This window comes from Balearica regulorum, chromosome 2, assembly GCF_011004875.1.
Source record: "Balearica regulorum gibbericeps isolate bBalReg1 chromosome 2, bBalReg1.pri, whole genome shotgun sequence".
Lineage (NCBI taxonomy): Eukaryota > Metazoa > Chordata > Aves > Gruiformes > Gruidae > Balearica > Balearica regulorum.
The window spans coordinates 152,765,240-152,782,304 of record NC_046185.1 but is presented as its reverse complement, the minus strand read 5'-3'; the positions used below and the strand labels follow the sequence as shown (position 1 = coordinate 152,782,304).

The window sequence follows — 17,065 nt, the reverse complement described above, 5'->3', positions numbered from 1 at the left end:
TGAAGAAGATACACTGAGTTTTTAAACTCAAGAAAAATTTGTTTTAATACATTTTTTTAATAAATGCATTTGTTAAAAATAACATGGTCTTCTATATAGGCATTTCAGAGAATTCAGCCTATTTGGTTTCTTGGCTGATGAAGAATGGTCAATGCGAGTAGGAACAAGTCTATAATTTGCATTAAATGGAACGGGCTCTGCAGTATTGCTTATGTTAATAGCTGCAGTTACTTGCTTGCAATATTTCATCTTCTCTGTGGGGAGCATGAAAGAGCATTTTGTAGGTATGTATCAAATTCTTCAGGTCAACTAGGTTCATAGTTATGCAGGCTCACAGTTCTGTAGCTTCATTTTCTTCTGCTGGGAGGAGTTCCTCTTTGCTGGAAATACCCGAAGGAAACTCTTCTTAAAGAAGATGTGGAGAGTGTTAGAATGCCAGGGTACAACTTAGCCTTCTGTTACTCATTTAATAATTATACATTTTCTGATGTTGTAACAATTAATTCCTTTTACTGGAGAGAAGTTAAGTATGAACCTTAGATGGACTTATTAGCTGTTTCCCTGGAATATAAATTGCTGTCATCAGTTGTTTGAAAAATTCCATGTTCATCTCAATGTGGTTCTGTCATTCTAGCAACGCCTTCAGAGTCCTGAAATAAGAGAGGAAGGGAAATTATCTTAAATAATGAGTAACAATGGCAAACTTTTGTTTTGGGGGGTTGTTTTTCATAGACATTTGTTTACTGTATAGATCAAATGCTTAGCGTGTCCTTTGACAAGTGCAGTCCATTAAATGCTTTATTCATGAGCTGGGATCAAGGGATTGTCTCAGTTCTAGCCTGCTCTCTGAAATAAGATAATACAAGCAATTTCTATTTAAGTATTATGCTTTAGAAGGGGGGGGGGGGGGGGGGGGGGGGAGAAGGAAGAAGAAATTCTTTAATCTCTTTGATCAGATTTGAATGGCAGAGAAATCTTATGCATTAATGTTTAAAATTAGAGATTTTATCGGCAATCATTTTAGTAAGTAGAACTTGGGCTGCTGTACTGAATAAATATACTTCTTAGTACGTGTAATGTGTTGATTTCCCTGGAGTTGCTCTTTAATTCATTGCAGAGAAAGAATGAAGAACTAGTAAATAACGAAAAGAAGAAACTGCGTGATATTGCTGTAAGTGGACATGTTCGAATGGGCATGACATGCATCTGTCTGGTAGCCCAGGGATAATTTACCACATTATTTTTATAGCAAATTGTTTCAGAATCAATCCCTGAATTTCATACTGGTAACAAGAAGCTTAGAGCTCAAAATTATTCCTTATTTCTTCCCCTAAAACCTTTTCAAAACTTGTCAGATCTTCAGATGCCCATAAACTCTCAAAGCTCAGCTGGATTCATTGCGTCTGGGCAGGTTTGCGCTAGTTAAGGCTCAAGCCCAGCATCGCCTTTGAGAGCTCTGTACGGGAACTGGCACTGCTGTTCTGTAGTTAGAAGCACATATGTAGGAATTTCCATTTCAGTGAGGCTTATGAATTAGAAATCTCACTTTTTTAATAGCATTCAGGAAATAATTTCTGGTTTCTATACCGGGACTCATGAAGTGAGAGCACGTCAGATGCTCCAACGGCAGCAGAAGGTTCTGGTTTGTGGCAGTGATTTTGTTGCTGGGCCTCCTGCCTGAAGTGTCTGAAATAGAATTACAGTACAATTTATTAAATTTATTATCACGCTCTAGAAGAAAAAGCATTTTCATGTTTTTGTGATCTGACTGAGGATCTGTACCATGTGACTAATCTGTTGTATTTTGGGATATCTGACCAGTACGAGTTTGAACAGCAGTAACGTGTGCTACATGGCCATGCTTAACATCTTCAAAACTTTTTTTTACCACTTGCCACTTGAACTGAAATCTTCCTCATTAAAGATGTCAGAATAAAGCAGTATCTTAGAACCGCAACTGAAACTAGGTAATGATGACAAAATAAAGTGATATCAGTTTGGATATATTTTAACATGATGTCAAAACACATTGTGATCAAAATCCCCAGAGACATCATTATGGTGTCAAAGTGAAACATTATCAGCCTAAGACTACAAGAATAACAATATGAAATAATACCATTGTAACTTTGTAATGTACTGCCAATATCATGCAAAATAAATTTGACATACTAAGTGGAATTACTTATTATACATATTTCATTTCTTTCTGTTTACTAAAAAACATATGGCAATTATGTTACTCAAGAAAACCTTACAGTATTTGCATAGCATTTGCAGAAGTAATGTGAAAGTTGAGATACAAATTAGCCATACCAAGGAGATCTTAACCACAGAAGCTATTATGTTGCAATCCTTGGCTTATCTCAGGCATGACTATACATGTCTTTATGTTTCAGAAACTAAAAATCTTAGGGTTTTTTTTTTCTACAAAGGAGAATTATAAACAGTAGTATAGTGTACTCTGTAAAGAACCATTAAAATTATAGTAAAGGAAATGAGAACTGGTCATTGTATAGACTTTATACAGGGTCCCAAAAAACACTTCTTAAAGAAGGGTATTGTCCATTTGTGGGTATGTGAACACAAACACAGAGACACTGAGTGACTTAGACAATTTTATTCTAATTAATTTTTTTGCCTAAGGATTAAACAGTTGGGTTATACTGCCATGCCAGTTGACCATCACCTTCCACCAGGCATTCCTAGTACTAGATTTTCTTAGAATGATTCATGTGAGCCCAAGTTAGCCACCTAGAGTGGGATGCATCTGCCCTGATATAGTTGTCTAAAGCTACACATCTAAGCCTGAGCTCGTCCCTCTACTCTTATTTGTCAATGAAGAAAAATAATGAGCTCTTGAGGGTAAGTAATTGCATCCCAAGACAGGTACTGTGAATTGCCCTCTGGAGTAACTTATTCCTCTGCATTTCCCTCAGAAAGGGTCCAGATGTCTCCCTTTTAGATGATTAAAATTGGTTGAGGAAAAAATCCCTCCTTACCTTTTCCTGGTAAATAAATTAGCTTTTCTACAGCCTTTATCAGGCTAATTGTCTTGGTAAGCCACTGAAGTGGTGTTACAAGTAAATATTGTATTTCTTCTGTAGCAAGAGAAATATACACTTTTGAGTACCTGAAATCTGTGCTTGGGTTGAGACTAAGCAGCCCAACAATAAATATTAGAATTCAGGATTTCTAATCCAGTGTTTCAAAACATAGCAAGACCCTCAGCAATTACTGAGCATCCTGTGCAGTACGTCTAAAAAAGAATTCCTGAGGAAAATACATTATCAACATTTCCAAGAGGAAAAATAAGTGAAATAACCTGTAAATGTCTTATGTGGTAAAAGTTGAGTTCCAGCTGACTCACTAAATAACTAGCTGAGGTTATTCTGGATAAAAGGTAAGTGCTGGAATTGATTAAATTTTTTTAATATAACTGTAATATTATGGCAATTTCTAGTTTTAAAGTTAATGATGACAGGGTGGTGGTAAAGCATGATTAAAACATCTATTCATTAAAATCTTCATCTTTACAATAAAATGCTGAAAGGATTTATCCAGAAATCAGTTGTTTTGCAAAATATCATGGTTTTAATCCCCATATGCAAATAATATTTAATTAAAAATCTTAATTAGTTTTTGTGCTAATCGGTAGAAATCATAACGATCAACTTCGTAAGAAGGCAACAGCCATGTGAATTTAGGCACTGATTCAAGTAATCAATCTTAGCTTTGATTTTTGTTTTCCTTTGGTTTAGTCATATGGGAAACTGCATGCACAGGCACTAAATGATGAAATGCTTAACAGTAAGCTCAGATTTAAAGTTTTATTTAGAGGTTGCAGATTATTTAGTGCCAAATAAAACAGTGATTCCACATTACTCTGTGTTTTATGCAGAATTTCTGATCTACTACTGATGCACCTAGCAGAGGGACTCTCCCTAAGTTTCAGATTTTGGAAACCATGTGAAGCTTTGACCTAGCCTTGGTATCCTTAGGCCAGTCATTTTTGTTGTTTGTTTTTAAGGGACAACTTCTCATTTTGCACTTGGAAATTAGCCTATAGTCAGAGTAAGATATAATGTAAAATCAATCAAAATATTATTTGGAGATTTATAATGCAAAAGCTCCTCTGTCAAAGACCAGAAATATACCATAATTGTGTTAGCGGCTGGTAAGGACTGTGGGAGTCACGTGAACTTTGCATAATGTATTATGTTTTTAAATGTTCAGGCATTTTAAAGATATGTCTTCATCTATACATCATTGTTTGTCTAGTGATGTACTGCTTGATACTGCGGTTTTATTTGTACTTAAAAATAAGATGTCATTTTTAGTGAGGGCAAGTGTTCACAAGAGTCAAAAACCTTCTGTGCTGGATTGCTAGTTGCAATCTATTTCCTAAGCGTTTCCTGTGGTTAAAGAGAAATAAAGTAACGTAAAATATTTTTTGCTGTCCAGTATAACTTATGTCAGTGCATTAAGTGAGACCTAAATACCTTTTGAAGAAGTGGTTTTGCATTGAAACAGAGCTAAATTTCACCACTTACAAACACAGTGTAATGGTGGATTTATTTGAATAAAAGTGTGGTATATCACTCACTTTCGATGGATCCTTCAAATTAAGTGGTACAATCAGGTTCTTTTTTTTTTTTTTTTCCTATTTTTTGAATGCCTCTAGACTCCTCCCATGAAAAAATCCAGGCTTTTTCTCCACTCTGGTGTTGACTAGATTCGGGCTCTGAAGCAGGTTTTATACTGTAAAATATATTGTCACCACACGGCAATAGCTGAGTCGTGTAAGGTGCGCTAGAGTGAGCTGGGTTATACCTACGTAACAACATTCACACTACACAGGTGGTGCTGGCTACGGACAGATGTTCCTTTTTGCAAATAGCTGCCGTGCTTTAAGCAGCGACTGCTCCCTAGCTGCTTGTTGCTGCCCCTCTGCTGAAGATTTCTGCCCCTACGTCTCATCCAGAGAGGAGATCAGAGGGAGCTCTCCCTAAATAGCTTCCAGCAAAGCAGCTGGATTAGCTTAAACAAAGATGAAGGCTGACATGGCCTGAAGCCCTCTAGGGATCTCTCCGATGATCCCTTCTGCTGGCACAGGAATGGCCAGCTAGGTCCAAGAGAGAATTTCTTCTCTGTGGTCTTTGTTAAAAGCCTTTGTATGACTGTGCCAGGCAATCCTCCTCGTGGTGACACAAAATAGCTTGTGATGCCTAATTGTGGATGCTCATCAGACCTAACAGCACTGGAGCTGTCATTGTCTGTTCCAGTTAGGATAGGAAGATACGTAGAAGGTCAGAGTTTGCTCTCCCCACCTGGCTTTGAAGTAATTTTATATTTCATTTACAATCAAAAATGCAAATTTCTCCTTTGCTTGATCACCAATATTTTTGTTTTATTTTCTTCTTTCATGATTTATTATATCTTTGTATATGTATTTCTACCATTTCCTTAACACCTTCGTAAGAAATTCAGTTAGATGTCATGTATTTTCTTTTAGGTTACATGTGGTGTTCTCTTTTTTTTTTTTTTTTCTTTTTTTTTTTTTTTTTAACTCAGAAAATGCAATAACCTATGACAATGACTGTAACAAGTTGTGTGTGGCTGAAAATTGGCTTGGCTTATATCTGCAAAATCTAACAGCTCCAAAGTAAGGTTTAAACTGTGTGAGAACCCAGTAGCTGAGTATCTGTTTTCAGATGTTTATAGCAAGCTCCTAAAATCTCTGCTTTTCTTTTTAGTAGAAGAATTCCCCTGAAAAGTAAGACTGGATTTCTGTCTCCGGTGTGCAGGCTCTGACAGGCTAATAAGGAAGAGTGATGGTGGCAATAAAAAGGGTCTTGGGTGCATTCTTCGGATTTCACTGGTTGTAAAATGATGGCCCTGCTACAGAAGGGCCACAGAGGGACTCGAAGTGAAATCTAGTCTGGAGAGTTTGAAGAGACTGTTGCGGTGAAGTGACCTCTCTGTCAGCTCCAGCTCTCCGCGTTGTTTATGGCCATCACATCAGAAGCGAGTACTGAATTAAGAGCATTTGAGATTACCTTTTTAACCCAGAGTATAGAGGTGTATGCTTTTGATTTTTAATGATTTACTCTGTTGAAATTGGTGTGAAATGATCAACAAATCGCAATGTCAAAACTTGGAAATTAATTTCATTCACTGGAGAAAGCAAGTGCATTTGAGGACTTGCGTAACTTCTTTGTGGTATTGGAGTTGATGACTACCACTGTGAAGGTAAACTGGAAATGACTTAAAACTTCCCAATGAGCTGGTTTCACATGCATACATATTGACATAAATCCTAGGTTTTAAATCCTTGTTTTGATGAAATTAATATCCTGAAGAGTATAGGTATGTCTACAGGTAACATGTTAGATCTTGCCTGTCACATTAAGCCAATCCCTGAACTTAGCTGCCTTTAAAATCTGCAGACTTTAAAGGCTGTATAACGCTCTGTGTTCATTTAGCAAATATGAAATGGCAAGAGAGAAGGATTTTTATAACCTTGTGAACAGTAGAAATAAGCCAAGATTGAAAGAGATCTGGGGGAAAAAAATTCAGATAGGATGTATACCCTTCAGCATGCAAGAAGCTGCCCTTGTTAGAAACTAACTTTGCATGCATAATTAATTTCAGCAGCACATTCCCTTTCTTACAACTAGAAGAGAAATTGAATTCAGGTGTTTGGTGAACATATGGGGGATTTACTGTGAATTTATGACCTGTGGTTTGAGTGTAAAACCCTAAGATACTAGCTGATAAAACTTAATGAAGCTTGTGCAGAGAAGCTATTTTTATTTGCAGTTTTGTAATTGATACATTTTTGGTTTTTTTACACCTCTCCCCCACCTTTTAATGACTTATTCCCAGTAAATTCTTTGATGCTTAAGAAAAATAAAAGTAATGTAGGATAAACCTTTCTATGCCTCCTTACAGGTTACAACTGCACCATGTTACAACTACTGTTGTAGTATAAAAAATTTGGTCCCTTGCTCAGCTGTTTTTTTTCTCAAACTGACTACAGTAATTCTGTAATCACACAACAGCTCTTTTATACGATGCTGGCCATGGTTGCTCCTGTTTGTGTACCATGTTTGTATGTGTTAATATCCATGTGTTCATGGAAATCTATTCCCTGGTATCCCAGAGAAGGACCATATGTAAGGCACGCTGGAAAGAGAGGACCAACCAAAATGGTTACACTACTTTAAGCTTGCGGACTGTTATTTAGATGTCAAAAATAAACCATAGAACAAAATAATAGGAAAAGACCAACCTGCTCTGGCAAGCTGGTGGCAAGAAGGAGAAGGTGCAAACTCTGCCGATGCCCTGCTGTCATTAACCCCGCGGTGTGCAGGCACAGTCACCTGTGTCACAGACAATTAACAAATCTGTTTAAAGTGAACAGACCAGCAGAACATGCATTGAACTATGGTGCTAACTTTAAGCCTGGTAAAAGACAGACTTTCATTTTATTTTACATCCGTGGCTTTTTGCAACAACTTGATTAGTTCCTGCCTATCGACCCTCAAGGGCCATCCAAAACAGACAAATCCATCTGCTTGGAGTAAGCACCGTGGAGAGAGGGTGCTCTAATTTCAGTAAATGTAGCACAAGATTTTTTATTAGACTATCACTGCTCTGCTTTCTGTTGGACTGTTTTCATCCTGCTCAAGCCATGGAGGAAGGGGCCAATTTTGTAGACACTCAGCTAGTTCTGAACTTTGGGAAGGATGTGTGCTGCCAACTTTGGTTTAACCCAGAGGCACCCCCACCAGTGGGATGGGAGAGAGAATTGGGAAAACAAAAAGTAAAACTCCTGGGTTGAGATAAAGGCAGTTTAATAGGACAGAAAAGGAAAGCAAAATAGTAATAATAATAATAATAATAATGATAATAATATAAAAAACAGGATGCACAATGCAATTCCTCAGCGCCCGCTGACTGATGGCCAGCTTATCCCTAGACAGCAATCCCCCACCTAGCCAACTCCCTGCGGTCATATGCTGAGCATGACATCATAGGGTATGGAATATCCCTTTGGTCAGTTGGGGTCAGCTGTTGGGTCCAGGCCGTGTCCCCTCCCAGCTTCTTGTGCACCCCCAGCCTCCTCACTGGCAGGGCATGAGAAGCTGAAAAGTCCTTGACTTAGTGTAAGCACTACTTAGCAACAACTAAAACATCAGTGTGTTATCAACATTATTCTCATCTTAAATCCAAACCACAGCACTATACCAGCTGCTAGGAAGAAAATTAACTCTATCCCTGCCAAAACCAGGACACAACTATGGCACAATGACCAGGGTGAGGATATCATTAATCCTTCAGTTGGATGGAAATAAACCCTTTTTATTCGTAGACACAGGTAGATTAAAATTCAGCTCTTGATTTTTAATATGATGTGAGTAATCTGTCCAAATGGAAAGGAATTCATTTTATACAAATAGGTGACAGTCATTTGCCAGCTTGAAGTAAATAAGAACCCATCTGTGTTTTATAACTGCTATCCAGAGATCTAAGCAGCTGGTCAGACCAGCGAGACCCTGGCAACTCAAATCTGTGTTAAAAGATTTCAAGGTGTAAAGAACACTGTTTGTTTACTAACCTTTTGGTTACGCTGGTCATGTTGCAACTGCCTGGTGATGTTGTTAAGACCCTTTTCCATGCTTTTTCAGGCCAATAAATTCTTTTCCAAAGCTTTAGTCATCCCTGTTCAGTAGCATGTTTGTATCTACTTTATCACACTGAAAATCTGTCTGTTTTGAAAGGATTACAACTCTGTACATCAGTGCATGACATCACACTGAGACATTGCTTAATGATCTGAGACTCTGATGGCCATTGCTGCGGCTGCTTGTTTCTGGAAATATGTGACAGCTCTGGCCTATCTAAGCCTTGCTTACAGTTGCATTTTCAGGCTGTGCTGGCGGTTGTGTGTTTTAAAGCAGCGCTCACAGAGAAGCTGATTGTGAAATGTGCCGTCTGCAGATGGAAGGCAATGGGGTGCCAAGGAGAGATGTGATACAAGGAAGCCCAGCCGCTTTGCAACCCAAGTTAACTTTGGCCCTAAAAGCCTTTCCTTGATCTTTATTTCTTTTAAGAACATTTAATAATGAGAGCACTTTGAAAGAACATCACATGCATCCCATGCTAGGAGGTGCTAATTGTCTTCCCTAAGTTCACAGCCATCTTGTTATGAAGTAGGCACAGGGAAAGGCTGTCTGGGCAAGTTAGTTACTGTAGAGAGTTGTAATTCCAGTTTTTGCTAAAAAGTTTAAAACTAGCATAGGTCAAATCTTCAATAAACTTTGGATGGATGTCAAGTTAAACCCCTTCCTTCCTGCTGGTAGCCTTGAATTCTTTGAGGTGAATGTGCCTTCAGTTTTTCAGCTCATTTGAATGAAAAACTCAAACAAAACATGGTGCCTTTAATTAAACTTTTGAGGACTTTGCGCCATACATCCGCAAAAGTCAAAAGAGAATTTAAGCAGCAGGAACACCTGCAGCCCTGCATCCTAGTACTCTGTTGATATGACCCTACCTCTCTTGAGTGAATTCATCCAATGAGTCAAAATTCATTTTGCTTTAGACTGACTGAGGACTCTTCACACTGGATATAATTTGTTTAGATCTGTCCCAAGGGATAATGATGTGACATACATAAAGAGCTTTAGATAAAACAGCACCTCTCAGGACCTGAAAAGGAATAAAGTTAGGCTTACACTTTTGACTCTAAAATTTTACTTGTGACAGCTTTTTATTGTGATTATGATTTTTGCATTTTCCTCCTTCTGGAAGTAGTAATTGTTGTCTGGAGATTGAATGAGATATCAAGCAGGTATACCAAATGTTCCCTGAGTGCAGCGGGAGACATAAAAAATGTAGCAAAAACCCACTAACGATAAAATTGACTGGATTGAAAGAGTCATGAAAAGAAATGGGAGACAGCATGGCAGGCCAGGATGGAGATGTGCAAGCCTTCACTGGTGGGAAAGGTAGAGCAGCTGAATAGTTTAACCTAGAGAATCAGAACAAGGTTGAGAGGAAAATGGAAATGAAAGGAAGCCAAACTGAGATATAGTCCAAACTCTCAAATAATCTTTGCTTAAAGGTATCTTAGCCCCTCCCTAGCTGTCTGCCTTTTCCTCTTCTAAATAAAAACATTTGATTTTTTTTTATTATTATTATAAAACTACTGTCTTGACCTCACTTTCTGTGTCTCACAGACGAGCATAAAGAAATTTGAGTAGATACAGAAGTGGTTTTGTCTTTTAATTTAGCTCTTTCTTTTCTGTGAAATAGTCCTTTTTTATAATTTACTTCTTTTGCAGTTTTCTAAATTTGGGTCATGTCCTTTGCTTTTCAGATAAAATAGAAATATTGTTAAAAGATTTATCTTCTCTGCCATTATCAAACCTTTTAATAACTTTGACTAACTTAAAAATCAGCTTGGCTTCTCTTTTCTTTTTTTTTTTTCCTTTTTTTTTTCCTGGTTTTTTTTCTAGGTTTTTTTTTGTTTGTTTGGTTTTTTTTGTTTTGTTTTGTTTTTTTTTTGTCAGTAGAATAAGTTCTTAGGTCTGGAGACAAGTTAGTCATAAACCCCAGGATCCTCCTTGTCTTTCTTGTTCCGTCTCTGCAGTGTAAAGGGTGTCAAATTCATACATTTGCTGTTCAGGAGGAGAGATATGGTTTAGCTTCATGGCACAGACACTATGCATTTGCTTGCTATTCCTCTGTTGATATAATTGTTTTAATGAATATCAATCATAAAATGTGCAGAAGTCCTTAGGTCTGTAATAATCTTTCCAGTAGCTCATTTTGGGGCTGGTAGAGTGTTTCTGTTCCTTTTAATGCACAGGGTTTAGTTCAGTACTTTTGGGGTCTACCTTCTGTTTTTCTTTGCATTGGATAACTGCTCCAGTGCCATTTTTTCACTGTGATCCCTTAGAGTTTGAAACAACCTTGATTAAGGAAGGCTGATTATTTACTGATCAGCTTGAGTACCTCAAGGTGTCTATGTATGGCACTTCTCTTTTTGCATCGAAGTTCAATGGCATTTGTCTTTCAAACATATGTTCTTATACCTGAATTACTAATACTTAAAGTATTTTGCTACATTTAAATGTAATTTATCTTACAGCAAACACTGTCTGTGTAGAAAGTATTGGACTTCTTGTTTGTTAGATTAACAATACCAGTTTAAAAACCAACAGACCATTTAAAGGCATTTTGTATGTCTTGTACTGAATTGCGATGATTGCATTTAAAATATACAGTGTATAGCAAGGTATAGAAAAAAAACAAGTGGTTGTATAGCAAAGCTGGGCAGAATTTGACAATAAGGAATAAATTTACATAACATAAAACTGCAAATGGAGATAAGCTGTTCCACAAAATTAAGTTGAATTAAGGAAATAGAATTAACAACACTCCTACAATGAAGTGGAAATTTTGAAAATGCCACAATGTTTCATTTCAACTTGTTCTAAATAAAGCTTTCTTTAACTATACTTTTCAAAATGGCAATTTGCACATAGAAGTTGACCTACCCTACAAATAAAGCTTTTTTAAAGCTCCTGTTTGCAAAGAAAAAAATGACAGAAATAATTTCCCCAAATTCCTTCCTTTTCTCTGCCTTTGGTTGCAAAGAAAAGAAAAAACCCTGCAAACCTCTTTAAAAATTAGCCTTTGCTAGAACTATGCTAATTTTTCTGTTTAGCCATCCACGCTCCACTTACTGGCACTGAAAAGAGTGGGAGGTAACGTCTCAAACACCTACAGCCTCCAATCCACTGCGCCCACCAGTCCCAAAAGACATGGAAAACAGTCACAAATGGACTCCAGAATCGTCTCTTTTCATATGAGGGTAGACGTGGGATATAAATTCACTGTGTTTTATTGCACCCTGTGTCCAAGGACAGGAATCTATGGAATTGTTTTCTGTGGTCTCCCTGCAGATTTGTCTTTTGAAACAAAGTAATAGCTGACCATTCCTCATCAGCTCTTTTGAAATAAACAATGAAATGCAGGACTTAAGAAGGCCATAGTAAGAGATTAAAATGCTTCTGGTTAGTCTTGATATAACATATTTGTTTGTCAGGCTTCCTGTGATTCCCACATTAACATGTCTGAAATACGGTGGGGGTTGTAGGGGTCAGGTGTGAGCCGCACAGCTGGAAAAATGGCAACGAGATTAATAAATACCCACTTTCCCCCTGCCCCATGAAATAAGCCATTCCTGTGCGTATTTCATTACGGTTTCACATAAACCTGTGCTATGGAGAGCGGATTACCTGTGACAGGCCTTGCGAAAAAATGGATGGTTTCGAAGAATTGAAGGTTCTGGGTGTGATATTGTGTAGTGGTACCGTCCCCAGCCCACCGGTGTCCGTGGGGCACCAGCCAGCGCCGGTCTGCTGCCCGGATGCGTTCCTACGTACGGTACTGTCAAATGGATTGCTTTTTACCGCCCCTCAAGCCTTTTAATGCTTTCAGACTGATCAGTTTAAAAGACTTGTTAAAAACAGAACTAAGGGATGACAGGGTCTTATTGATTGGGGAAAATAATCAAATTTTGTATAGGTAGGGCCTTCAGACATTGTAATGAATTTGATGCGAATAAAGATCTGACAGTACTACAGTTTATTGATTGGCAAAAAGTATCTTTCATGTTTATTCAGTAGCAGAGATCATTAGGACTTTTCTCTTAACTTCCCTTTATGTTAAGTCTGACATTAACACATGCATTCCTCTTCATTTCTAGAAGTAATGTAGACTGAAAAGGTGCCAGTAACTTTTGATGATTTTTAGGAATAGCCTCAGTCGTCTTACTCTTTCGTCATCTGAAGTTTCTTTAAAAGTCAAACAGCATTAATCATCTTTAAAAAACTAAAGATCGTTGTTCTAAATGCTTGGAAATTATTTTTACGTCTGTACTCCTGCACTGTAGTATCAGTCCCATGCTAAGAAATTACAGTCACAGATGGCAGTTCCCGAGTATATTGATCATTTCCATCCTCCTCCTTTTAGCAACAGATCAACCCCTAACAATCATGACCGGATACAGCGCCTGAGACAAGAGTTTCAGCAAGCAAAGCAAGATGAGGACGTGGAAGACAGGAGACGTACTTACAGTTTTGAGCAGCCATGGGTAAGTGTACGGAGTCTATCAAATCTGGAAGGTTGGCTGACTCCCGCTGTCCCCGGGCCGGTCGGGAGCAGACTGATAACAGGCACAGGGTCCTCTGCCTCCACCCTTCTGCCCTTTCTGTTAGCCCTATTTTTGGTTCATTGATGTTTATTTAATTTTTAATCTTCTTCAGCCATCTGTCCTGTGTGCATATAGCGTTACTTGCTCTGTGTTAGACCCTCGCCTCAGTGAGTTACTACTTGGATTTTTTTGCCTCAAAGGCAATATCAATTATTCTGAAATTTTCTAGAAAAATCAGAATAAAACACATACCACAGTAAATCATTTAGAGACAGCATGTAGCCTTGTAAATGGTATTTTCTCCGAAGCGATATCATTGTGATTAGTTCTTTTCCTTAAGAGGAAGAGCTATGCATTTTCACAGTAGAAAAGGAGAGATATGCATAATAGCATGGTTCCTAATAGTACTCTTTTGCCACTTATATTAGCCGAGACAGTTCTGTCTTGAGATATACGTCCTAATTGATCATTTAAATCCTGTTCAATCTGATCCAGCAATGTGATACAATTATGTTAATCCATGTGCTTATCTTGTTTAACATAATTGAATGCATCAGTGTTGCTTTTTAATCAATTACAAATCCTAAATTAGGATCCTTTAAATATGGGACAAATATTTTATTGTATTTTTGTTTAAAATTCCACAATAGAGACAGCGGACAATTTGTTTGCATTCGCAAAAAAAGCAGGAGCCGTATGATGACAGCAGTAGAATTGCTCACAGCTCTGAAATAAGCGTAGCTGATGGGTTATTGTTACTTAGCATTACAATGGACATAAGACCGAGGTGGAAATAGCCGAAGATCAGCATCTGTATGTATGACATCACTGAGAACAAGCTGGGTGACATAATAATGCATGTGTCATCTTTGGTTGCCTATTGTGGATATAGAAGATTTTTTGACTTTTATTGGGTCTTTGTGTCGTCGTCTGGCTTAAACTCACCAATTTGAACCTGTGGTATTTTTGACATGCAGCATGGAGAGGAACAAAAGTAAATGTATCCCTAAATGACCTAACACTGCTTAACATACTCTATCAGGATATAGGCTCCTCTTTTCCCATGTTAGAAAACCTCTAACCTTCTCTGAAATTGAATAAATAAAATAAACATTTATTTTATGACCAGATGTTTTAGATTTGATGTGTGTGATAGCTCATCACAGTTATAGTGTAGCAGTTTTTGGGGAAAGGGGGCTGGGTGTAGGAGGCACTTTCCGTTATGCGTATCAACTGCTGTTTCGTATCCAAATGAGAGATTTGAGCAGCATTCTTGGGAAAACAGTGTATGAGAAAAACTTGCACTCTTGAAGACTTGGGAACTTAACTACTGAAGGTCATGGGCCAAATTGTTGTATATCTAAATGCCATAGCAACTTTAGACAGGCAACTTGGCTTTTATTATAGTTTCTTGTAATGAGCGAGGAGGGAATTATTTGGATGACAGGCTGATTACCTTAGGAATGGAATAATTTCCTAAATTGTGGGTCAGAACATTGACCTTTCCTTTTTCTCTTATTCAAACAAATGGGATCTCTCTGTTTACTCCCCTTCTACAGATCATGCAAATGAGCTCAAAGTGACTAATTTAGCTTAATGTATTAATATTAATTCTGAAGTTTATTGTTGCTTTTGTTGGAGCTGCTCTGTCGTTGAATACATAGGTGACCAAATGTTTTATTTTAGATATGTACTTATAAAAAAGATAGGGCCCAGAGTATTTTTGAATCTTTCTTTTTTCCATCATGTACTCCAGCCTTTCAAGATCACAGTGCTTGGAAAGGATAAAGCAATGATCTCATCCATTTCAGCAGCTCACAGTCATTTTGGTGTTAAGGAACCATAACCCTCTCTCTTAAAGAGTGTGTATTACTTTAACATATTAGTCTAAAATGATGGACTTTGTTAAGACACCCTCTCAAAACAGTTCCAGATGTATTATTAAATACCAGTGACACAAAAAAATGCAAAAGTGGTTTATAATACGTATGCAGGAAAATACTTAGATACATTCAATGTCTTTTCAGTCTTCTCCATCTGTAAGCTATTGGTTACAAACCACAGCAGTGGAAAGCACACCTGCACGTGGACCGTTGTTGAAAAGTGTGTTTCCACCTGAGGGAGATGGCTTGTGCAGCCTACATAAACAAAAGGCTTTACATCCAGAGAAGCCTCTGAGCTGCATGACAGCAGCCAACTCTGACCTGGTTGGGATAGAAAGAGAGGAAAACACCATCCACAGAGAAGTGTGTGCTATGAGGTGATAAGTAGTTTGCATTTCTCATTAACAAGATGATGGGAGGGTTGAGGATAGGGAACAAAGTGCTGATGTGATGTGGGACTATTGGTTATGTTAAGAAAGTGTAAATGAACACAAAGTTTGCAGTGTAAGTAATGGATACTGATGGAAATCTGGCAGGTCTTAAGGATATTCGGAGGAGCTCAATAGCTCAGAAACCTGCTAATATATTATCAGAATGATCCTGTGAACATCACCAACTTCAATCTATCCTAGACTATTAATGGCCTGTGAAACAGAAGTCCGGTTACCTGTGACAAATACCTGCAGTCTCCTCCAGAGGTTGGAGGCAGATCTCCATGCTGTAGAGCACTACATCATGCTGGCTCTGAGCGATACCCGTGGCAGAGAGACCGGCGCCTCAGCCCATCCCTTTCTGGCTCTTCCCGTCAGGTGAAGGTTATTTCTCTGTAGATGAGCAATGCGACAGAGCTGGACTTCTTACCCAGCTGCGGCTGCCCTGCCAGTAAACAAAATACTTGACTGCCTACGAGTGTTCATACAGCATCAGGCAGCTTAACAGACACAAAAAGTGATAGCGCTGGAATGAGATGACATCGTCTATTAAGCAGCGTAACATTTTTGCTCAAGGCCATTTGAATGACACACTGTTAAGGTTTAATAACTGACTAACTGTTGCAACATTTCTAAAACCCACTAGTTCTACAATCGAGTCAAAGCTTTATGGAAAAGGTTTTTGCATTTGTTTATTTTAAGGTCATTTTCTCAGACTTCTCTTTTTTTTTTCTCTTGTATTTTTTTTTTTTATTTATTTTTCGTGTTTCAAACAAACAAGGTACAAGAGGGTTTCAAGGGCAATACTGTATGCCTGATGTTAGGGAAAAAAAGAAAAATAACATAAAGTATGATTAATCCATTTTAATCCTGCTGGTGTTAATTCCAGTCAGAGCTTGCAGAAATGTGTATCTGGGCGTGTAGAATTGCATGGAATCGCAGTATGTCTGATAATATTTAAGGCCCTTGCTGTTGCTATGACATTTTTATACCAATGCGGGATTCTTTTGGGGATGATTTTTCTTTTCAGGACCAAAGTTGAGTCTCTAGTTTTAGTTCTTTTTTGGGTAGTATTGGGTCTGCTAAGGTTTATCCTTGCTCACACCAGTCCCGGGGTTAGGGGATTTTCGTTGTAATTTGTTCCGTATCTTGTATTTTTGCCTAGTCACATCTTAATTAACAGATCCTCACCTTTAATAACAAAAAACAGCATTATAGCCCTGATTGTCATGGGAATGAACAATCCAATTAAAAAAAAGAGCATATTAAATCCATTGAAATCATGACAACTGCTTGCCAGTCCTGCTTGTAGAAGCACAGCAACGATCAAAAAAACCCATGAAGATGCAGGAGGTACAAAAGTTGTTGTTATATTTCTTCATCTTTAATAACAATAATCAGTGCTAAAAATGGAAAGTGGCAAATGCCATTCAGAAATACATTCTTCTCCAGTCATCCCAAATCTGTTTGGATGGTGGGAGAAAATTGGCATTAAGAGAGCAGCTTAACAAAATCCACTTTAA

At 37.9% G+C, this 17,065-nt stretch overlaps 1 protein-coding gene across 16 annotated transcripts in view; it reads left to right on the top strand.

Annotated features, from left to right (window-relative positions):
• The window catches only part of PARD3 (par-3 family cell polarity regulator), a 463,724-nt gene that overhangs the window by 435,341 nt on the left and 11,318 nt on the right, over positions 1–17,065 (top strand). For all 16 annotated transcript variants that reach the window (XM_075746548.1, XM_075746547.1, XM_075746540.1 and 13 more), the window contains one exon: positions 13,048–13,168. In XM_075746548.1, coding sequence (XP_075602663.1) covers positions 13,048–13,168 — 121 coding nt within the window. The remainder of the gene's footprint in view (positions 1–13,047; positions 13,169–17,065) is intronic.